Genomic DNA, 22,271 nt, shown 5'->3' with positions numbered 1-22,271 from the left:
AACACAGGACGCCCAAGTAAATTTCATTTACTTTTTTTTCCATCATCCAAACAGAACCACAGTGGGAGTAGTCTCTTTTAACTTATTTTTCAACATTTGGTTTGTAAGATTTCTCATATTATTATAATTTATTAATTCACAATTCTATAAAGTACACACACAAAACATGGTTTTTTTTCCCTTTTGACTATTAAACGACATGGATCTTTGCATTTGGGGGAATTTTGAATAATGTAGCCATGAACATGCTTCTCCTTGTGTCCTGGTGACATGTGCACACATTTCTGTTTTTTCGGATTCATGCCTCCTAGTAGAAGCACTCAGTCACAGCATGTCTGAGCTCCTTTCAAAATGTTTATTGCTTCTTTGTTTGGGGGCAGAAACTGATCATGCCCTTCGTTCCTTTTTCCATTTTGTGTATCTTTCTTTCCTTGATTTCATTCCCTTTAAAATTCAGTTTATTTAAACAAACAAGCAGTTCGAGTGTTTCTCCCATCTCCCACCCCTGACCCTTGGCAACGAGCAATCTATTCTGTGTATCTAGGAGCTTTTTTGGTTGTATTTTAAAATTTAATACAATTTTTAGATTTCACATATAATGGACATCATACTCGATTTGTATTTCTCTGTCTTACTTACTTCACTCAACATAATGCTCTCCAGGCGCATCCATGATGCTGCAAATGCAAGATTTCCTTCTTTTTTATATCTGAGTAGTATTCCATTGCATATATAGACCACAGCTACTTTCTCTAGTCCCCTGTGGATGGACACTTAGGTCGTTTCCATGTTTTGACTGTTGTAAATAATACAGCAATGAACACGGGGGTGCAGATACCTTTTCAAATTAGTGTTTTGTTTTCTTCAGATAAATACTCAGAACTGGGATTGCTGGATCATACAGTAGTTCCATTTTTAATTGATAGAGTTTTCCATCGTAGCTGCACCAATTTACATTCCCTCCAAAAGTGCTTAAATGGTCTCTTTTCTCCACATCTGCACCATCACTTGTTATATTGAGTCTTCTTAGTGATGGCCATTCTGACAGGGGTGAGAGAATATCTCATTGTTGTTTTGATTTCCATTTCCCTGAACCTCAAATAAACATATATATATATATGTATTTTTTTTTTTTTAACTGTAAGCATGTCTCAAATATCACACAGTACCATGCAGGGTTTTTTTCTCTCCTTTTTTTTTTTTTCTGCCCACTAAATCTGGCCACCCTACATGAGGACTGTTTACTTGATGACGAGCAAAAATGCTCTATCAAATTGATTTATAAGCAAACACACACTATTGCCTTTGAGGAGAGTCGAATAAAGATCGACACACCTCATCTTTTTTTTCTTAGTTGACATGGCTTCTAAGTCTTTTTTTTTTTTTTAAGTACAGTTGATTTACAATGTTGTGTAAGATTCTGGTACACACCATATGGATTCAGTTATACCTATGTATATATTATGTTTCATTATAGATTATTATAAGTTATTGAATATAATTCCCTGTGCTCTACAGTAAGACCTTGTTGTTTATCTATTTTAAATACATATAATCATTTGTACCTGCCGATCCCAAACTGCTAATTTATCCCTCCCCCAACTTTCCAATTTGGTGACCATCGGTTTGTTTTCTTTGTCTCTGGGTCTGTTTGTGTTTTGTAAATAATTTCATTTGAACACAACTGATCTTAAGTTCATGAAATAAAGCAGGTTGGAGGCTTTTAGATTTGCTGTTGGTTGCCTCAAAGTTTCCCTACCGGGAATAAAAGGATGGTAGTTCAGGGAAAGAATATAAAGAAGTTTCATCACCGGACAAGACCAGGGCAGGAGCATTAACATTGAAACACTGACCTGCAGGGACGTTAGCCCAATTCAGGACAGTGCACTCCCCGAGGCCACAGGCAAGCTCATCCAAGGTCTCCCTCCCACCCCAGCTGACCCACCTACTTGCAGCTCTGAGCCCCCAGTGCTCCCCGCTGCCCTTAGGAGAGGGTCTGCTCCCTGCCGGCCTCAGGAGGGCCCTCAAGTACTGGGTGGGAGTGAGGGTCAGGGCTCCTCCAGGAGGGCCCCCCGCAGAACCGCCCCCTCTGCTCTCAGCCTGGAGTCTTTAAGAGAGAGCCCCACTTCCCTCCTGTCACATCTGTTCCGAAGCCCAGTCTCACTCATGGCCACAGGCATGTTGAGGGGTCCAGCCCTGCTTCTCGTTTTCCTGGCTCCTGGTAAGTATTTTGCCTGGATGCTCATGGGATTTTTCGTTATTTTTTGGCAAAGGTCATACTAAGAAATTAGTGTTTCATCTTCTGCATCTTTTTTTGTTGTTTTTGATTTTTCCCTTGCAGTCACTCAGGTGTCTTCCAACATGGAAGGGGACAAGACGTCAGTCACAATGAAGATAGGATCGTCTTTTGAAATGACTTGTGATCTTAATACACAAAGTGTCAACTATATCCACTGGTATAAATTCGGGGACAGGACAGCTCCACGACGCCTATTCTACTATGATGTCTACTACAAAATGACTTCGTACGACTCAGGAATCGATCGAAAGAAATCCCGTGCTTATGAAGGAGCAGAGAAGAAAAATAAACTGCTCATCTCCAATCTGGAAGACAGCGATTCTGGCACGTACCTCTGTGCCATCTGGGAGCAGCACGGTAGTTCAGACTTGCTTCGTGCTGCACTGGAAATTGTGCTGTGGCTGCCAAGAGCAGCCCTGGTGCACAGCACACAGCAGCCCCTGCCCCACTTCCCGTCCCAACCTCCCAGTCCTCTGAGCAAACGAAGTCCTGAGCTCAGGGCCCATCCCCCAGCCCTTAGATGCCACAGCCACCTGTGCCCTCCCCCCAACAGCCATACTTTTTCCTAAAAACCAGCCTCCATCTTCAGGTCTTGGGCAAGCAGCTGGCAGCGGGGAGCATCTTCTCATCTCTCCTAGAAGCTGATGGAGTCCATAAAATTTTCTCTTTAGACAGACAGGTCACCTAGGGTTTACGTAGAAGGAGAGACATTTAGGAGAGCAAAATGGAAAAGTTATTACTGAATCATTTGTCCGGTCATTTTCCAGAGGAGGTGGCTGAGAATACAGCACCTTCATTATTCAGGAGTGTGAAGAATGAGAAGAGTTGAAAAGAAAAATGAAGAAATCCTGAACCTCCAGCCAGTGTCCGATTTATCTTTTGGACAAGCTGGTATTTTCATCATGTAACCAAGCAGGGCATGGTTGCCAGAGTGAAAGCGAAGGCAAGGAGAGTGGTTGTTTTCGGTCTGCCAACCACTGTATTTTACTTACACCTTCTTTTGAAGTTCAGTCCACAGCGAGGACTGCTGTGTCTTAAATAAGTAAAGCCACACTTCTTCCTGCCCTTTCCCTCTACATTCCCGGGGCCAAGTCCCAAACTAGAATGAGTCTTATCAGATTTTTTGTTTCTCAATAAATCAAATTAAAGAGCACTTTGGGTGAATAATCAGACAATGAATAGCATACAGTTCAATTGAAAAGTCATACAGGAAAGGGCTGTGGCTGCCTGACCGGGCTAGGTTTAAGGATGGAAAGATAATACTGAAGTATAGACATGCTGGATTTGTATTTCTGTGGTCACTTGTGTATTGGATCCTTCCAATTTCTACCAGACCAGTGTTTCTCAAACTGTGGTCCGTGGACCACCTGCATCAGAAGCACCTGGCTTTGTCAAGGGCATGTGTTGCTGGCAACCAACACAGTGTATCCAAATCTTAGAATGAAGGCTGAAAAGTGTGTTCTTCCATAAGCTCCGCAGCTGATTTTTCTTCGAATGGTTCTAGGAACTGTTGTGCTATCGCTATAAGGTAAAGAGAGGTCGAGAGTTCATTTTGAGAGGCAAAGGGAAGGAATCAATGAGGTGTCCAAATTAGTGGGTATGTTTGTCTGCAAATAAGTGGAACAAGTTGAGGAGGAGGAAGAAGGTTTTTATCAAGTTTCTTTCATGTCCCTCTCCACAACGGCACCAAGATCCCGCCCCTAACAGAACAAGATGTGCCCTTGCTCCTCCAGGTATAAAACAGGAAATTAACAACTGTTGAGAAATTATGATCAGATTCTGAACTTCCATAGTTGATGAATTTAATAGAGAAGATCGTGTAGAATATTATGATGCTTTTGTTCTTGAGTTTAAAGATCAATCACACAGATTTGTTTACTTAATAGTAATCAACACATTAGAATATAAGAAATAACATAAAAGAGATTTGATGTGTAGATAAATGATTATAATGCTTTATGAATGGATATTATGTTAAATTCATTCTGTGTCCCTGATGTTTTTTAGAACAGCAAATAATAATAAAGTAGTGAAAGAATTCCAAATGTTATGAAATGACTGAGACTATAGAACTGCCTGCCACTTTCAAATGTCAGCTAAAACCCACCCGACCCCTACCCCATCCCTACAGCTTTTGTGATTGATCTTTCCTGTAGTTCCTTGATTTATTTTCTGGTAACTTTTGAATCAGTCTTTAACCGTTTTGATTACATGCTGATCATTATTACTCTACTGTAGTTCTGTTGCCTTTGCTTTTTTAACTGATAAGTTAAAGTTACAGAGTAATTCCCAAAAATCTGCAGTTACATTCTGAAAGTATTTGGGGCAGTAGATTTCTTTACCTCTACTTCTTTTCTTTGCTCAGCCAAAGGAAAACAAAGAATTAATTAATTTTTGTGTACAGAGTTGAATACATAGTCATTCAAGGAGCTCAGTTCCATATGAAAATAAATAAAATGTAATGTTCTGATGAGAATATAATAATAACATTTTTATTGAATATACCTCATGTGATAGGGCACTATATTAAGTATACCATATACTTTATGTTACTTAACAATATGGAGGAATAAGTCTTACTATTATCTCAATTTTATGGATCTCTTTGCATACTAATTTGATAAATGAAGTGAGTTGATAATAAGAAATAAGTCTGGGATCTGAATACAAATCTGTGTGATTACAAAATCCAGATTCCCAGAATGATGAGCAAAACAAAAAAATAAATCTCCAGACTTTTCAAAGGAGACATTTTAGGGGGAAATAGAGAATTTAACCAGTTATTTTATGATCAGGTGTTTTTTACCTGCAACATGAGTTTCCATTCTCCAGAGCCACATGGAATTATTTAAACTGAAGCCTGAATTGTTTATTTAGTGACAAGCTACAGAGAATCCTCTGCAGAGAATTTTATTATACAATGAATTTCTCCTGACTTCTGAGTTCTAGGAATTTTTTTTATGAGAAAAAAAAGACATCACAAGTCTATGAGCTAAAGAAAAGCAGCAAGATGGAACACACAAGATTGCTACCCTCCTCCACTCTCAACCTGCTGGAAAGGACAACAGTATTTTCCATAGGTGGATGGAGAAGAAAGTAAAGGACTTCCAGATCAATCACAGTGACCGAGTTGAGAAGTTGTTTACCCTACTTTCTTTGCTGAATTTGAAATTCTCCCGGACATACTCCCAACCTCACTGGGAACAGCCTGAGAGCTCCTCAGAAGTGGAAAACCCTTGGTGATGAGACCCTGAGCATTAGCACCTGGTGGACAGGAGATCATTGTGCCCAAACGTGGAAGGAACAGGTTGATGGAGGAGGCAGCCATCATGTTGAAAACATTAAAAGTGAATCAAGGATTGCTGGAGGCTGTTTGGAGGCATATGTATAGAGTGTTAATTGACTTACTGTGTCCAGTTCACAAATTTGTGATGGAGATTGTCTCCCAAGTGAACCAATGAGTCTCCTACTTGTTCCCTCGAACACACATCTCTAGGTGCCTTTTTAATAAAAACTTAATTTATATGGTATGAAGTGGAGAGCTACTTTTGTTTTCCCAACAGAAAATCAATAGTCCAAATTTAGTGTTAAAATAATCCGTCATTTTCCTACAATTTAAAAATGTCTTATACTTTTATGCCAATATATACTTGGAGCATTTCTGCAGGGTTTATGTTTCATTGATATTTCAGTATTCTTATATCATTATCATACAATGGCAGTAACTTTGCAATAAGGGTTAAGATCTGCTAGGCCAAATGTCCATTCATTATTATTTTTAAGAAACAATTTTTAATTATCTCATATTAATGCTGCATATTTCAAATTAAAATCAACTTAACTAGCTCACCCCAACCCTTATACTATGAAACAAAAATAAATAAATAAAAAAGTTGGCTTAATTCTGATTAGAATTATAGTTAACTCATATACATGATTTTGGGGAAAATTAGCAACTGTATGATATTGAGTTTTTCCTTCATGAATATGACGTGTCTCTCCATTTATTCAGGTTTAATATTTTGCCCTTTAGTAAAATCTTAACACTCTTTTCTTCTTCTCGTTCATGTATTTTCTTATAAACTTAATTAAAAGATTCTATAACTCTTTACTTACTCTTTTGCATTCTATTGCTTAAATCCTTCATGGATCTTGAAATTTAGACATCTCCTAAAGTTCCTGATAATCTGCTCATGGCCCTGGAATAAAGAAAAACAGAGCACTGAGTCACAGAAATGGACTTAGTGGATAGAATTCAATCTCAATAGGTGCAAAGAGTATTTGATAACATGAAATACAAATAATTCAATTCTCAATTTTTAAAAAAGCCTTCTAAACCTAATTTTCATCCAGGTCTCTTGTCCTGTCCCATGGTGTTCGGGGCTGTGAGCTACTGTGAATGGACAGTTGCCCACTGTGACCTCCTCTTACTTTCATTCTCAGGACAGAGGCAATGGTTGCTCATGGGACTCAGGATGGGACAGGAGGGATCAGGGTTTGTCCTTTATGGGTCCCAGCGCATGGATAGTTCATCTGGACTCAGAGGAGCATTCAGCTGCTTCTTCACAATTTCTTTTTCTCCTGATCCAAGGTGAGTGGCTTAAGATTACAGAACAGCCTCCCAGAGACTTCTTCTTTCAACATATCAGAGAACCTGGACTTTGTTTTCAAGTTTTACTTTAAATAAGAAATCTATTATTTCAAAGGAGATGGAATTTGACACATTTCTTTTTTAGCTTAGAAAAATATGACAATTCATCACAGAACTTATTTTCTCCTTTCGCATTACTGTGGTAAAGAACCGTGTTGCCCAACGAACAGAGAACTTGATCCCATCTCTCAGTACACTTGTGTTGGCATACTTTGCACTTTCAATTACTGAAGAGCTTCCTCCTTTCAGAAATACATTCCCAAACCGCTAACGGAGCAGCCCTGGTGTTAGTGAGAACAGAGGGGGTTTTCCTTTGATGCAAACTCGGAGCAGTTTCAACGCAGCTGAACACCTGGATATTTCAAAAGAAGTCTTAATTCTTTGAATGCTTTTCCTGGTAATTTAGAAAAGCAGTTGGTTAACCAGTAGCTGACATCACATCTTCTTTTCCTGCTTTTATCTCTTTCATCTTTTATCAGTGTTTTCAATAATTACTCCTCTGAAGAAAACAGGTATTTGAGTCCATTTTGAGGCAAATTTATCGACTATCAGATACCATAAAACCTACGTTCAAGGACTTCCAAAAGAACCCAGAAGATCAAATTGCCAGTACAAAATTTTTTAACTGCTAGTCACTTCGAGAAACTAGGGGAAGGCTGAGGTTTTTGTTGAAACTTTAACCAGTGTGATAGCTCGGGCTGGAGGAAGACATTTGGAAAAGGGACTGAGCTCATAGTAGTTCCCCTTGGTAAGTAACTTTTTTCTTCTATTTTTACCTTAGTAGTGAAAAACTGACAGATAGTTTTCCAAAAAAACAATTTAGGATGCCCCTTATCTGACTGCCACATTCTTGGCCTCAGCATGTGAACAGCAAGTTTGCAGCTTCTGCTCCCTGTATATGGAAACAAAACTACTTTGAAAATGGTCTGTTCTCTTCCCCGCTCAAAAGCAGGTTGAAATTTTTCATTTAGAATGCACACACACACACAGACACACACACATACATGCAATAGAGTCACGCTAGATATTAGAATGTTTCGGCGACCCTGTCTGTTTCATTATTTCGTTTATGTTTCTTACACCATTAACATAGTATTTATTGTGCCGGTATGTTATCGGTTCAAGTTCCTTTTCCTGTAGATGGTCTACTAAGTGAGAAGCACCTTTCTTAATTTTCTCTTCTCTATAGTTGGAGCTAAAACACAGTGTTCCTTTCTCCCAGTAACCTGCAAAACCAATATTAACGGTTTTCATTTCATCCCTAAAAGCAGTGAAAAAAATTCTCATAGTAAATGACTACAGAACATCAGTAAACCCTACTTCTTATTGCTCTAGCTTCTTACAGGTAGGCTGAGCTCAACTGAGTTTATGCTATTGCATCACTTGTTACATTGCCTGGATCTGGTCCAAGTTAATGGAATTTGTGAGCTCAAGGAGCCATTTCCACTCCAAAGTCCATGGAAAGAGTCTGCATGGCTTTACATCCTCATTTGCACTTTCATTCTCTCAGCAAACATTTATTGAGGACAGTTTCTGGAGATAAAAGGGTGAACAAGATGCAGATAGGACAAGTCCCAACACTCAAACAGCTTCTAGTCTGGTGGAAAAGCACTCTAGATTCTGGCTTGATTGGACCCCATGTTCTAGGGTCTGTGGCTGCTGAAAAGTGAGATGTCTTGGATTGATGAGCTTGTTTCCTTTCTTAATTTATGTAACAGTTATTGCTTATAAAGCCCATATCTTTTGTTTGGTGGAAGAATTTGGTGAAACGGCCCCAAACCATTCCACTAAAGAGAATTTTAATATTAGCAAATATGGACTGAGGGCCAGATACCATGATATGCTGTTTCAGCACTGTATCTCATTCCTCAACAGGAATTCTCTTCTTCCCATTTCATAGATAAGGAAACTGAGGTTTAGGGGTGTTCTGTTAGTTGCCTAAAGTCATGTAACAAGTTTAGGATTCAACAGAGACTTGTTATTCCAAAGTGCATGGTGTGGGCCATTATGTGATGTTAGAAATCTTTACATCACGTTTTTATATCCTGAGTACTTACAATTCTGTAGCCTCATCATTTAAATAGATTCTTTAATTGACTACTTAATAAGTAATAGTTCATTTTTTTTTTACTACTCATGAGTGAAAACAATGCTTCTGTTTTTAATCATGGCACTGAAATAACCTCTCTTCTCCCTAAAAAGTGTGTATAAGTCATATTGAATATAGACTTATTAAATGCTCAAAATATGATTCTCAGGGTATCTCCACAGAATGACACCATTGGGCTCAATTTTATTTCTGTTTTAGCATTGTATTTACCAGAAATACTGAATCTGGTAGAAGAATTACAGCATTTCTACTAAAATACTTGACAATTGCATAAGCCACAGCTGCTTTCCAATCATGATGGAGGCAGAAAATGGAAAACTAAATAAAATCCTCCGTTGAGCAGGACAGGGTATGAATTTAATGCCCTAGGAACCATAAGGCAATTTTCAAGTCAAAAGGAGCATCCTCTTAGCAATGAATAGCTTAAGAACTCATCATTGTCTGTAACAGCTCATATGGTCTCCTAAATCAGGACTGGGTTATGGAAGGAAGCTACCGTAGAATCATTTGATACACACACCTCAACACATACAAATCACAAAACATCTGCAAAATGTATTGAGTAAGCATTTATTTAATGCTCAAATATATTATTCTTATTATTGTTCCTCTTTGATAGCTAAAGACATTAACTCTAAGTTACACTCTAGGCAAAGAAATGACTTTGTACATGAAAAACCCTTTCCAGAGGAGATTTAAAAGATTCAGGAAAAATGGTGAGAAAAGATGAAATTATCTTCCCAATAGATGTGTGATGAGGCAGGAACAGATGTAACCTGAGCTGCCCAGGCAGAGAGGAGTCACTCATCCATTCTTGACCACATTCACATCTCATGTAGTTTTGCTGAGCGTCACCTCTGTGTAATGGTAGCAGGGTCAATTTCTGTCTGTGTTTATATAAATATTGAAAAAATAGGGGCAAAAGGATAAAGCAGGCACAATTCTGTGTGATTTCCGAATGTTTTGCATCTATGTCACAGAACTAGGATGGGCAAACATTATCTCCCATTTCTCATGTCATAGTGGAGTTAGACCTTATTAAATGATCAATCCCTGTGATGGGCAAGCTATTTGTCATTTATTTAAATGGCTTGTTTCCAAAATTGATTGAGACCTCAAATGGAAAACACTTGTATAGGCAGAGCATGAAATAAGAATAGAAGATCAAGGCATTGATGGAAGCAGAAGAAATAAGGCCTGTGATGATCTAGCAGGAAGCACAGGGTAAGATTTTATGCTCAAAGGAAAGAGAGTTCAGTGTCAGTCTATCTCTATTTTTAAAAAAGTGAATAAAAAATTTAAAAGCTGAAAAAAATGTAGTGGAATACATACTTTCAATAAACTGGTAAAGAAGCACACCAAAATTTCAAATAAGATATATTTTCTCATCATAAAATTAGAAAAGGACTTCATTGCAGGAGTCTTCAGGAGGAAAGTAAAGTAAAAAGGGGGTGTTGCCTTCAACATCTATTTTGTAAAATGGAAGAAGTGGTCTTTAATCAAACCCATTTATATTCCCAGTGCATCAATATTATGGACATTGTAATATTTAATGTCATTCACAGATGGTGATCCTGAAGAGAGGGTCAGGCAGGTAAGGTTTTCGTGATCCGCCATGAATATTGGAGGAATCTGAGGACCAGGCATCCTGCCATTTCTCTAGTCATTGTGCCCTCAAGGCCCACTGCCAGGAGTTGCAAGCTTAGCTCTGCATGTGGGTTGGACAGAAGTCAGTTTGAGGCTGAAATTTCTAGTAAAAATTTGAAACAGAAATAGATTATGCTGTTGATTGGTTAAAAAGCCATCTGTTGTGGACAACACAAGTGAAGCAGTTCCATATATTGCCAGCATATTTTAGGCTTTAGCCAATATTCCTTTTGATTTTCTTAACCCTGGAGATGCAGGGGCTAAGACAAGACAGATCATTGCCTTTTAATTAGATGTGTGTAAAAGGCACGTTTCCTGTGATGACCGCTTTGAGAATTCCAGGCAAATGAGAGTGCAATGGAATGCAAACCAGGGAATCAGTCTTCATGTTTAATTGCCACAGATCCAATTGCAACCCCAAAATACTGAATTCCTATCAGTGAGATCAAGTTTGGTCCCATGAGATTCAATGTCATGTTGGACTACACAGTTATGACAAATTGCAAATAATGATAATAATCATTATTATCTCATTTCTATAGCATTTTTAATCAACTTGCTTTTCAGATCTTGTTTTATTTTGGTCTCCCTTCAGCACTGGTAGTTATGTTGCATTGATTTATACTAACACCTTTGTTTTCAAATAAATAAAGTATTAAAGGATATAATTTACCTGATTTGCTCACCACAGAACTTGTTAGGAGCGAAACAAACCAGGACCGGAAGCCTGGTCTCTTGGATTGTAGGCAGTCTTAGTTTTACTAGGATTTGAAGAATTCAGAGAAGCTAAATTAGTCTAAAGATTTCAATATGTATTGAATCACTTTGAAATCATCATAGAAAGTCTTTGGTAATGGAATATAATTTTCGTCATAGGGAGGTATCAGAAGGACACAATTTTTTCAAGGTAATAGAGGGAAGGCAAGAAACAAATTGGAAAAATAGTTAAGAATTTAGGAAAAAATGAGAATGTGAATGGGGATTAGACGTAGAACTCTTAGGAAAGATTTTAAAACAAATCCATATTGTAAAGGACAGTACAGACAACATTGTGCAAATATTGTAATAAGATTTGTCTTTGTCTGCATGTGGACTTTTATAAAGGGCTCCTGTATAAGGTATTCAGTCATCATGAAGTGTTTGGCCCAAGGCTGAAGTTTGTTATTACAGGTGTATTTTGTGAGTTGATATTTCATTTTCTGGTGGTGAAAGGGTGTTTTCAATGTGCCCAGGCTTCAGAGTCAGGCTGACTTGGTGCTATGAATCCACCACTTACTGCTTATGTGAATTTTAGTGATTATTCTCTGGCCTCAGTCTCCTAATCCATAAAATGGGATAACAGTGTGTATCCAGCAGGTGGTGTATGGGAATTGAATGAGATAATGTGAATAGTGTGCTTGGCACGTTGTCTTGGCACATGAGGGGTGCTGGGTATATGTATCTACACCCAGTTCAAATGTCAAGGGAGAATTGTATTCAATATAGAGAGTTGTTTTCAGCCAAGAATGTGGACAGAACAGAAATTCTCCAGAGGATGAAGCTACACTTCCTACTCCTCAAATGGAAAGTTGTCTTACTGTCCACTCACACGCAAAACATTGAATTTGAAGATAGTTGTCTCTCTTAAGCTGACTCTTCCCCACTTGGCAAAAAAACCATGAGATTAAAATGTGTTTGTTTGGTTTTTTTTGTATTTCTTGTTATTTTACGTGCTTCAAATCTGAACCCTTGATCTTAATTGATAGCTTCTCTAACACCAATGTTTGTTGGCTCTAAAATGTATAGCCAATAAGTTTTGCTCATATTCTTCAGAAAAAGTTTTAGTTCATAAAGAAAATGATCAAAATGTAAAATCAATTAAATATAGTTAGAAATGTCATAATTTGATATTCTTATTTAGATATGCAATAGGTCTATTTAATTTATAAAAGAAAAAATGATAAGAAAAACAAGTCAATATAAACAAAGTATACAGTTGGAGAAATATACAGTACCTTACCATTATTATCAATAAAAAACTATTTGTACTAAAATAATTGTATAAAATAAAAATGAGTACATTATGGCCTACTTATACTTTCAGCATGATTTTAAACATTTATGTTTGCTTGCTGATTTAGAAGAAAATCAAGAACTTTGCTAAAGAGGCAGAAATTCTCAAGAATTGTTTCCTTTTCTTCTCAAATGAGGAGTATAGTTATTCTTAAGAAATTGCCCATCAAATGATGAAATGAACTCTGAACTCCAATTTGAATTGAGTATTAGTAAAATATTTGTCTTTCATTGGAAATCAAATTGGAAAAGGTTCTTACATTTATAATTCCAATTGTTAGATTAGCAATAAATGCATAGTCAGTAACATTCCAGCATTCAAGTCATTTGCCTTTGTACATGTAAGACGTTTCGGCATCTATTTTGAAGTTGTAAGAAACGCAGGAACTATACTTTTAATATAATCTCTAATTATATATACACTTTATTCAGCAGGTGAAAAAAAGAGAAAATGGTGGAGCTCTGAAGATGCTCAGCAGCCTTACAAGGCAGATTCAAATTATGAGGGAGACACTGAGAGTTAAAATATGATGTATTTTTAGTCATGCTTCAACTTCAAATGGAATTCCAAGATACAATGTGCTCTTTTGGTGAACATTTTCTGAAGTGAGACAAAGTGCCTGATAAGTGCATTACTTGATAATGTTCATGTGAGAGCATTTATGAAGATGCATTTATAATAGAAGTTTTAGAAATATTTCAATATTCAAATATTTATGAATATATAAATAATATTTATATATTATGAAGATGCATTTATAATAGAAATTTTAGAAATATTTCAATATTCAAATATTTCAATATTCAAATATTTCAATATATTCAAGGCACAATAAATAATTTGGAGGTGCAGCTTTAATATGGCCCTACTCAAAAATCTGGATTGGTGCATATGAGACACTGAGAGTTTGTATAAAATAGGAACCAATGAGGCGAACCCCGTCACTGCAGAACTGGGCGTGGGACCCACATATGAAACTAAAAATTCAACTTGATAGGCTGTCAAGTACAGGTGGACATAGATTCCCATTAATGCAAGTGACTGTATATTGTTTTTAAAAACTGATAAATTTCCTCCTGACATTTATTAGTAAGGAAAATATGGAAATATGTTGCATCCCAGAATCAGTTAAATAAAGAATGAGTTTCCACAGAGTTGCAGATCATAAGAAGTTTTTATTGGACCAAAGAGAGTGTAAGTTACAAAACTCATGGGATGGGAATGGGAAGTAGTTTAGAAATAGCCAAAGATCCTCACCTGTAGAAAGGTCATCATTGTTACCTGGTCTCCTCCTTTATACCCATCCCCACCACCCACCCATTCAGCCTAAAACAGCCTCCACTATGATAGAACAAAAGAGATTTTTTTTAAACATTTTTTATTGATTTATAGTCATTTTACAATGTTGTGTCAAATTCCAGTGTAGAGCACAATTTTTCAGTTATACATGAACATATATATATTCATTGTCACATAACAAAACAGAAACAGACTCATAGACATAGAATACAAACTTGTGGTCGCCAAAGGGGCAGAAGGTGGGAATAGATAAACAAGATTATACTGTATAGCACAGGGAAATACACACAAGATTTTTTTTTTAAAGTGTGTCCATGAATGTCGGAAGCCATGATATGTGGCAGTTAAAAGTCATAGCCTATCTTAACATACATGCAAAGAACGGAGGCCAAGGTGCAAATCAGCCAGTGCTACTTAATAGCTGTGACTTTGGGCAAGTTACATAAAGTCTTGAACCTTCTTCCCATTGAAAATAAGAACAATAATTAGCACCTGACAGCTGACTGTGGCCATAAGGTCAACTTGAGCGCTGATTCAATGGCTCCCTCCTTTTACTACACGGTTCCAAACCACACAACCTTTGTGTTTCTGTCATAATTCTCCTTAATTACTATTTTAATTCCGCTCCCCGCAGCTAGCGACCTTGATGCAGACGTTTCCCCCAAGCCCACTATTTTCCTGCCTTCAATTGCTGAAATAAACCTCCATCGGGCTGGAACGTATCTTTGTCTTCTGGAGAACTTCTTCCCTGGTGTTATTAAGGTTTCCTGGAAAGAAAAGAATGACAACAGGATTCTGCAGTCCCAGCAGGGAGACACCGTGAAGACCAGCAACACGTACATGAAGCTGAGCTGGCTGACCGTGCCTGAAAAGTCCATGGATAAAGAACACATATGTGTCGTCAAACACGAGAAAAATAAAAAAGGAATTGATCAACAGATTCTTTTTCCTTCCATTAATCAAGGTATGTATATAGAAATAGAAGCATTACCTCCCAGAACATTATTTTTTAAAGGGAATAGCCCCACCTTTTCTGTCAAGCGTCGATGAAAAACAAACAAATATAAATCTTTCTTAAGTATTGAGCTGTTTCCCCACAGAATTAAAATAGTGTAGGGTTTGAAATATAAGAAAGAAAAAGGAAAAAAATTACTCAACCTTTCTCACCTCGGTTTCATCTTCCAAAATATTAAGCTCACAGTGATGTATTTTAGGGTTGTTCTATGGTTTAAATGAAACAACATTCATGAAACTTAGCACACAATATACAACTTAGCACACAATAAACACACAAAAAGAGACTCCCCTTTTAATGATCTTAGTTGATCAGGAGATAAGAATAATTATACACCTCTTATGATTGTTCCTCTCCATCAAGCAAAGGCATCTCACTTCAGTCTTGCTTTACTCAAAGTATAACCCAGAAACAATGAGTATTAAATGACAAAATGGTGATCATCTGAGAGAAGCAGACTGCAGTGTCACACAAGGTGGAATAATTTGACTACTGCACTTTTTTTTTATGGTCTTAGGTTTTTGAGATTTGTGTTTTATATTTCACTGCAAGGTAAAATTTTGGAATTAAAGGTTGGGTGAGGTTACAGGGTACAGACATACTTCCATTCTACATGATGAATATATCTTGCCATTGGTAAGTGCCTCTCAGCAAAGTGTAATCACAGCCCTAGCGTGTGCGCCGAGCCTGGAGGGGACGTGTGCATGATACCCTCGGTGAAGAACCGTCCCAGGGAGGACGCACTGCAATAATGAGACTATACCCTTTATATAAGCACTCAGAAGTCCTGAGTCACTTAAAGTCCTGCGTATGGACACAGCTGACCAAACTGCCCGGAGTGCCCGTAAGAAGGAATCAGTTTGTACTTTTCCCTGTGGTTAATTAAAAAGCCCTTTCTAAGCAGCAGGAAGCAAGCGCCTAACAAAAGATGCGAGAATTCGCTGTGTATCACTCCGAATTTCTGATCTAAGTCTTTACTTCTCAGAGCCTTAGTTTGTCCAATAACCAAATTTGGTTTCAACACTTGCCTGCACTTTGTCCTAGGGCTCCACGAAGAGCAGATGAAACAAAGTCAGTGAAAATGCTAGCTTTTGAAACATAACCCAGACGTATTTATTCATATTTTCAGTGTATTTTTTATGTCCTTTCATAAAACTCTTTAAAAGCAAGACTACAAAATAACCCTAAATTTCCTGTTTCCACAGCTAAGAAAAAGAGGGAAAGCAAATATGTAAAGTGTTAGTTTAATATAATCGTGGGCTTAATTGTCTTTAGATTTTTTTTTTAAGAGTAGGTACCAGGGATTGAACCCAGGACCTCATGCTTGTTAAGCGTTACACTCTACTACTGAGCTATACCATTCCCACCAGATTTTAATTTTTCTAGTGATGAGTGAAGAATAAGAATTATAGTAAGTTTCATAGGGATGATTATCATAAAGGAGATGAGTTTGAGTTTATAATGTGTTCTACTTAGCACTAATTTTCTAAAATAAATGTTTCCCATGGGCTATTCACAGCAACAAAGCTAACGTGGGCATTTCTGTTAATGTCATCCTACAGCAAATTTTTTTTAAATTTTTAATTTAAAAAAATTTTTTTAAATTGAAGTACAGTTAGTTACAATGCATCAATTTCTGGTGTACAGCATAATATCCCAGTCATGCATATATATACATATATTCGTTTTCATATTCTTTTTCATTAAAGATTAATATAAGAAATTGAATATAGTTCCCTGTGCTATACAGAAGAAATTTGTTTTTTTTTTTAATCTGTTTTTTATATAGTGGCTAACATCTGCAAATCTCAAACTCCCAATTTTATCCACTGTCTCTTGGAAGTTTTGTTTCTGTTTACATTTTTATAGAAGCTAGGAAGGTAACATGGAAGGCCAAATCAGTGTTATGATTTTGAAGAGAGAGAAAACTAATCTGGTCCAAGTTTTCCACCAACCCTCATTGAGAAAGAGAACTTGGGATACTTCTGCAGAACTTATTATGAAAATGTATTGCTTTGTTGTTTCTACTTCAAGCCATGCATTTTAAAAAGAGATTTGTTTTTCTTTTAATGAATAAAGTCACTGTAAAGAAAACAAAGAGAATTTTAAGATACATTAAAGTCAATTCTTGAGGATATTTTAACATCTAAGCATGACTGTACTAACATTTTCATTCTTAAGATTTACTCTGAAGCCTTTATACATCAAACCCACTTCTTTTTTTTTTTTTTTTAAGAATATACTGAAAAAGAATCTACATACAACGGCCTACCAGAACCATGTTCATATGGGCAAGAACACATCCAGGAGAAAAAGGATAAACCAAAACAAACACTATAACTCCATTTTTCTCCATCCAACAGCCTATTATCTTAAAATTTTTTTTTTTACTTATATGTATGCCTTTTTTGTTTTTTCTTTATTTGTAGACAAATACAACTCTCACCTCAGGTTTTATGTAATCCGAGAACCATACATATGATTTGGCATATTTTTCTACCCTTGAAAAATTGCACTGAAATGCTGAGCTCCTGTAATATAACGGTCATTGTAAAGAATATTTAAGATATTTAGAAGAGAAGATGTTTTTAGTGTCCACAGTGGTGGAATTATGTTGTCTCTCTACAGATTAACTGCTCTGCATTTCTATGACAGTTTTTACAAAGTGCTTTCCACGTGCTCTGTCTCATTTAATCCCCCAGGATGATCCTTTGAACGCTGGCTCTGCCCTCACTGGTATGACTCTTAGCAAATTACTTACCCTCTAATTCTTATTTCCTCCTTTGTAACACAAAGTCCTTCAAAATACAGCTCACTCTACTGTCACCAGGGGGTGAAACGAGATATTGTATGTGAAATATTGAAGCCAGAAACAATCACTCAATGGCTAATGTTGTTTTCATTAGTCCCACAAACACAACTGCAGAAAATAATGTACATGAGTTGGGGATACTGGGGACATGAATGATTTGGAAGTGTATGGCTGTTTATTTTTCCTGGATGGGAAATTGCCTGAGCCAGACTCCTTCAAAAAGGAAATGTTATTGTGGATTCTGGGATTGGATGAATTCATTTGGGTAGCCACTCTTCAGCTCAGCAGCATGCGCTGAAGACTGGAGAGCAGCTAATTTTCTGATTAATTGTCTTTTTGACAGTATTTCTCCAACACCTACTTTGTAGCCAGCACTATCATAGGCGCTATAAATACAGAAGGAAAATAAGATGGTCTTGGGTATTACCCGCCAGCTGTGACTAAAAAAAAAAGAACAAAAATGTACCCTTCAGAACTTCGATATCTTCATGTGCAGAAAACAATATATGTATTAGATCTGCTAACTCATATAGAATCAGACCAACTGTTCCTGAAATGCTATAGGGCTCGTGTTTTGAATGACTGTCTCCCTGTCCATAGTCTATATACATATACATGTTACAATACATACGTGTATTAATACATACACACACTGTCAAATAATGGGCAGGAATAACTGACTAATGCTTCTTCTCATTTCTTGTAGTTGTCACTTTAGTTACTGCTACTCCAGAGCCGACAAATGATTGTTTGAAAGCTAAAAGCAGTAAGTTATTGCACATGTTTGCCTTCATACTTTGGTCTTTTTTATTCTCCTGATCAATTTACCTTTTGAAATTTACCTGGCTTAAAGTACAAACAACCAGTTATCTGGAATTGTAGGGCTCATCATCTGCATTCTTTTAATAATTCTCCTCCTGTCTCTCTGTCAGTAGACACACACCAGAAAATTACAGGCATGAGCCGCTGACAATATTTGCTCTCATTTCTTCTAGAGGGCACTGCTGTTGATTCTACAAAAGCTTGTCCAGAAGATGACAGTGGTAAGCTGTTCTTTTACATACTTGCCTTCATTTCATCCTGCAGCCTTTTCCCCTCCTAATCAAGCTAGCTTTTGAGCTTCCTTGGTCCATAGTAGGAGAGACCAATTATTTCTGGAATCGCGGGGCTCCTACATTTAATCAGTATCTCTCCTGTCTCTGTTGGCAGATTTTACAAATATACGTATGTCTATATGTATATATCATATTGTCAAATAATAGTTGTGAACAATTGACTAAGACTTGCTCTCCTTTCTCCTAGAAGCCGCTGTTGTTAATTCTACAAAAGCCTGTCTGAAAGATGAAAACAGTAAGTTTTGTTCATGTTTGCCTTTCTGTGAGGCTCCAGCTCTGTTTTCCTCTGGATAAACTTAACTTTTGACTCATGGTAGAAAAACCAGACTGGATTTGCAGAACAGACTGAGTGAGATTTTTCAGTCAATGTAGCATTTCCTGGGAGTCATCTGAACATAGTAAATGCTGGTTTGGGTATAAGATGACTGTAAATTAGAGGGTGCAGTGATAGGTTCCGAATTATTTCAAGAATGGACTCCATTCTTTAGTGTGGCCTTTGTTTCTAGTGACCGAGGAAACGTGGTATCACTTTGCTTCTAGACTTTTTTTCTCCTTGGTCGTTGCTAGTGGCTAATACGTGAACTGACACAGAAAGCTTTTTGTTCAGAAGTTATTGTGCTCTATCTTGCATGCTCTGTTTAATCCTCATCATACTCCAATGGAGTGGCACAGTATTTTCCCCCTACTTTACAAATGAGGGCAATGACATTAAAATTAATGATGTCCCCTGTACCATGTCACATAGCTAGATCTGGGGATCCAACCAAGCCCATCTGAATCGGTGGTTCATACCCTTACTCAGGTCTCTATTCCTCTTCTAGGCTATAGACACAGAGCAAGAAATCCCAAAGCCAAGGCCCTGAGACAGGATGGACACGTGGGTGGGGGTGCAAGTGCACAGGCCTCTGATATCACAGACTGAACTTTAAATTCCGGTTCTTTTATTAACTAGTGATATGAAAATGAGTAAATCTCATGTATTCTGAGCAATACTGTCCTCACCTGCCAATAGGGAACAGTTATTCCTCACTCAGTTACTGAGGAGGTAAGGGCACAGGCGTGGAGTGTCTCCCGTGGGGACTCCACGCAGCTGGCACAGAACCAGCACTAGCGGGGCGGGGGCGGGGGGGGGCCTTTCCCCCTGCGTGGAAGGTTCTGAGTGATTTAGAAGCATTGGCTCTGGCCCTGCTCATCCTTCCTCCTTCTCAGGAGGTGCGGGGGTGTCAGTCACAGCAGGTCTCCAGAAGGGAGTAACTGTGCCCCCCTCCCCTCACCGTGTCCCGGCCTCTCAAGGCAACGGGTGAAACTAACGGCCCGCTTTCCCCTTAGACACAGTGCGGCTGCAGCGCGAGAGCACGTCCGCCTACTACGCGTACCTCCTCCTGCTGCTCAAGAGCGGGCTCTACTTCTGCGTCGTCGCCTTCCTCCTGCTGCGGAGAACAGCCGTGTGCGGGCACGGGAAGGGCTCGTGACGGAGGGTGCCGGAGGGCCGGCTGTTCCTCACCGTCTGTTGTCTGAAAAAGACGTCTGCTGAGGACCTAGCGGGGCTTCCCTCCTGGGTTTGGGTCATTGCAGATAATTTTTTTTTAATTATTGTGTAACGTTTTTTCAAACTGCTGGGCAAACATATTTTACTCTGTAACAAGGAATTCTGCCATTACTCGGGGTTGGGAGGGGGCGGGCAGAGGGCAGGCCCCCGGGAGCCTTTCCCGCCTCGTCCCCACGGGCTCTTCGGCTCCTCCGGCCGCACGAGCCCCCGCCCTGAGCGCCCTCCGCCCGCGCGGCCGCCCCGACCTTCCCCGGCGCACACCCCGCGCCCGCCAGCTTTGCCACTTCAGTTCTGTACTTCGTTCTTCATAATGGGCACAAGAAATTAAAACAGAAATCAAAAGCCCACTTTGGTCTCTGTGCACTTGAATTTCACGAAATCTAGCCAAGGTAAGAAACAGGATGCCGACAGAGCTATCCAGTTCTGCGTTGGTTGTAGCAAAGGTCAACACCACGTGCCTAAGTCTTTCTCTGAGATGGTGGTTATGGTGCTTTCTCTGGGGCACTGACTCCAAGGGGAGTCGCAGCCAAATGCAGGTGCCCGGGTTCCTTCCCTTCCAAAGGTTGCCAGATCAGACTCACTGGTGTGAGACATTCCCACTGTGACAGGGTGACCCCCAGCATGACTTGCAGTGTGTGTGTGTGCAGATCTGTATGAGTGTTTCATTCACAAGCACTGACTCCTGGTCCTCACATGAACTCCCCAAGAACTGTGCTAACACCAATATCCTGTGGCTTTCCCTTAACTCACTTTCTATTGGGAAAAACAAGAACAAGCCACAACAAAACAGAACATGCACAGCTTCTTAACTAAAAGTCTTCTCCAATGAGTCAGGGAGAATTTTCTCAAGACCTTGTGGGTGAATCTGTCTTGTCCTCATGTCAGTATAACTGCTCCCTTGCTTGTCAACACTACGGAAATCCTGCCTTATTCTGTGAATGCCCCTAGATTAGCAACTGTTCCTTGGGAGGTGCTAAGAAATTGAGAGCTTTGGGCAGAGCAGGACTGTGGATGGTGCTCTGACCGTCCTGACACTCAAGCCCCTTCCCCAGCCTCAGTGACCCCAGACCTCTCTGTGGAAGCCTCTGGTGAGTCCAGGTGCATCTCTGATGTAGGAGAAAGTCAGACATCCTTGTGGTCCAGTATTTTCCACCAGCACATGGTGCTTGGCTGCCACGTGGTGTGAGGGGAGGACCACTGGGCCAGAATTTCCACCTCTCACCCCATAGTTGGAGCATCAACTATGGCATTATTTCATTTTTATGGCTGAGTAATATTACATTATATATATAGATATACATCTTCTTTGTTCACTCATTCTTTGATGGACAGTTAGGCTGCTTCCATGTCTTGGCTATTATAAATATGAGGCTATGAACATTGGGGTACACGTATCTTTTTAAATTAGAGTTTTCATCTTTTTCAGATATATGCCTAGGAGTGGGGTCGCTGGATCACATGGCAACTCTATTTTTATTTTTTAAGGAGCCTGCATACTACTCTCCAAAGTAGCTGCACCAATTTACATTCCCAGCAACCATATAGGATGGTACCCATTTCTCCACACCATCTCTAGTATTTATTATAGGTAGATTTTTTGATGATGTCCATTCTGTCCGGTGTGAGATGATACATCACTGCAGTCTTGATATGCATTTCTCTAATGATTAGTGATGTTGAGCATCGCTAATTCATGTGCCATTAGACCATCTTTATGTCTT

At 38.7% G+C, this 22,271-nt stretch overlaps 1 protein-coding gene across 1 annotated transcript; it reads left to right on the top strand.

Annotated features, from left to right (window-relative positions):
* Positions 1 to 2,069: 2,069 nt before the first annotated feature.
* On the top strand, positions 2,070 to 20,895 carry LOC105102691 (T cell receptor gamma constant 2). The gene is made up of 8 exons (XM_064487708.1): positions 2,070 to 2,221; positions 2,342 to 2,691; positions 7,635 to 7,698; positions 14,694 to 15,023; positions 18,593 to 18,652; positions 18,882 to 18,929; positions 19,189 to 19,236; positions 20,331 to 20,895. The coding sequence occupies exons 1-8, from the start codon at positions 2,167 to 2,169 to the stop codon at positions 20,471 to 20,473; spliced, it is 1,098 nt and encodes a 365-aa protein (XP_064343778.1). The 5' UTR covers positions 2,070 to 2,166; the 3' UTR covers positions 20,474 to 20,895.
* Positions 20,896 to 22,271: the final 1,376 nt, after the last annotated feature.

This window comes from Camelus dromedarius, chromosome 7 (assembly GCF_036321535.1).
Source record: "Camelus dromedarius isolate mCamDro1 chromosome 7, mCamDro1.pat, whole genome shotgun sequence".
Classification (NCBI taxonomy): Eukaryota; Metazoa; Chordata; class Mammalia; order Artiodactyla; family Camelidae; genus Camelus; species Camelus dromedarius.
This window is presented reverse-complemented; position numbering and strand designations above follow the sequence as displayed.

What these genes read in the sequence shown, in the direction of transcription:
- LOC105102691 (XM_064487708.1), top strand. Translation starts at nt 2,167, where the DNA reads ATGGCCACAGGCATGTTGAGGGGTCCAGCCCTGCTTCTCGTTTTCCTG. An exon ending in TTCGTGCTGCACTGGAAATT is followed by an intron (nt 2,692 to 7,634) that starts GTGCTGTGGCTG and finishes AACTTTAACCAG; the next exon opens with TGTGATAGCTCGGGCTGGAG. An exon ending in CTGTCTGAAAGATGAAAACA is followed by an intron (nt 19,237 to 20,330) that starts GTAAGTTTTGTT and finishes CTTTCCCCTTAG; the next exon opens with ACACAGTGCGGCTGCAGCGC.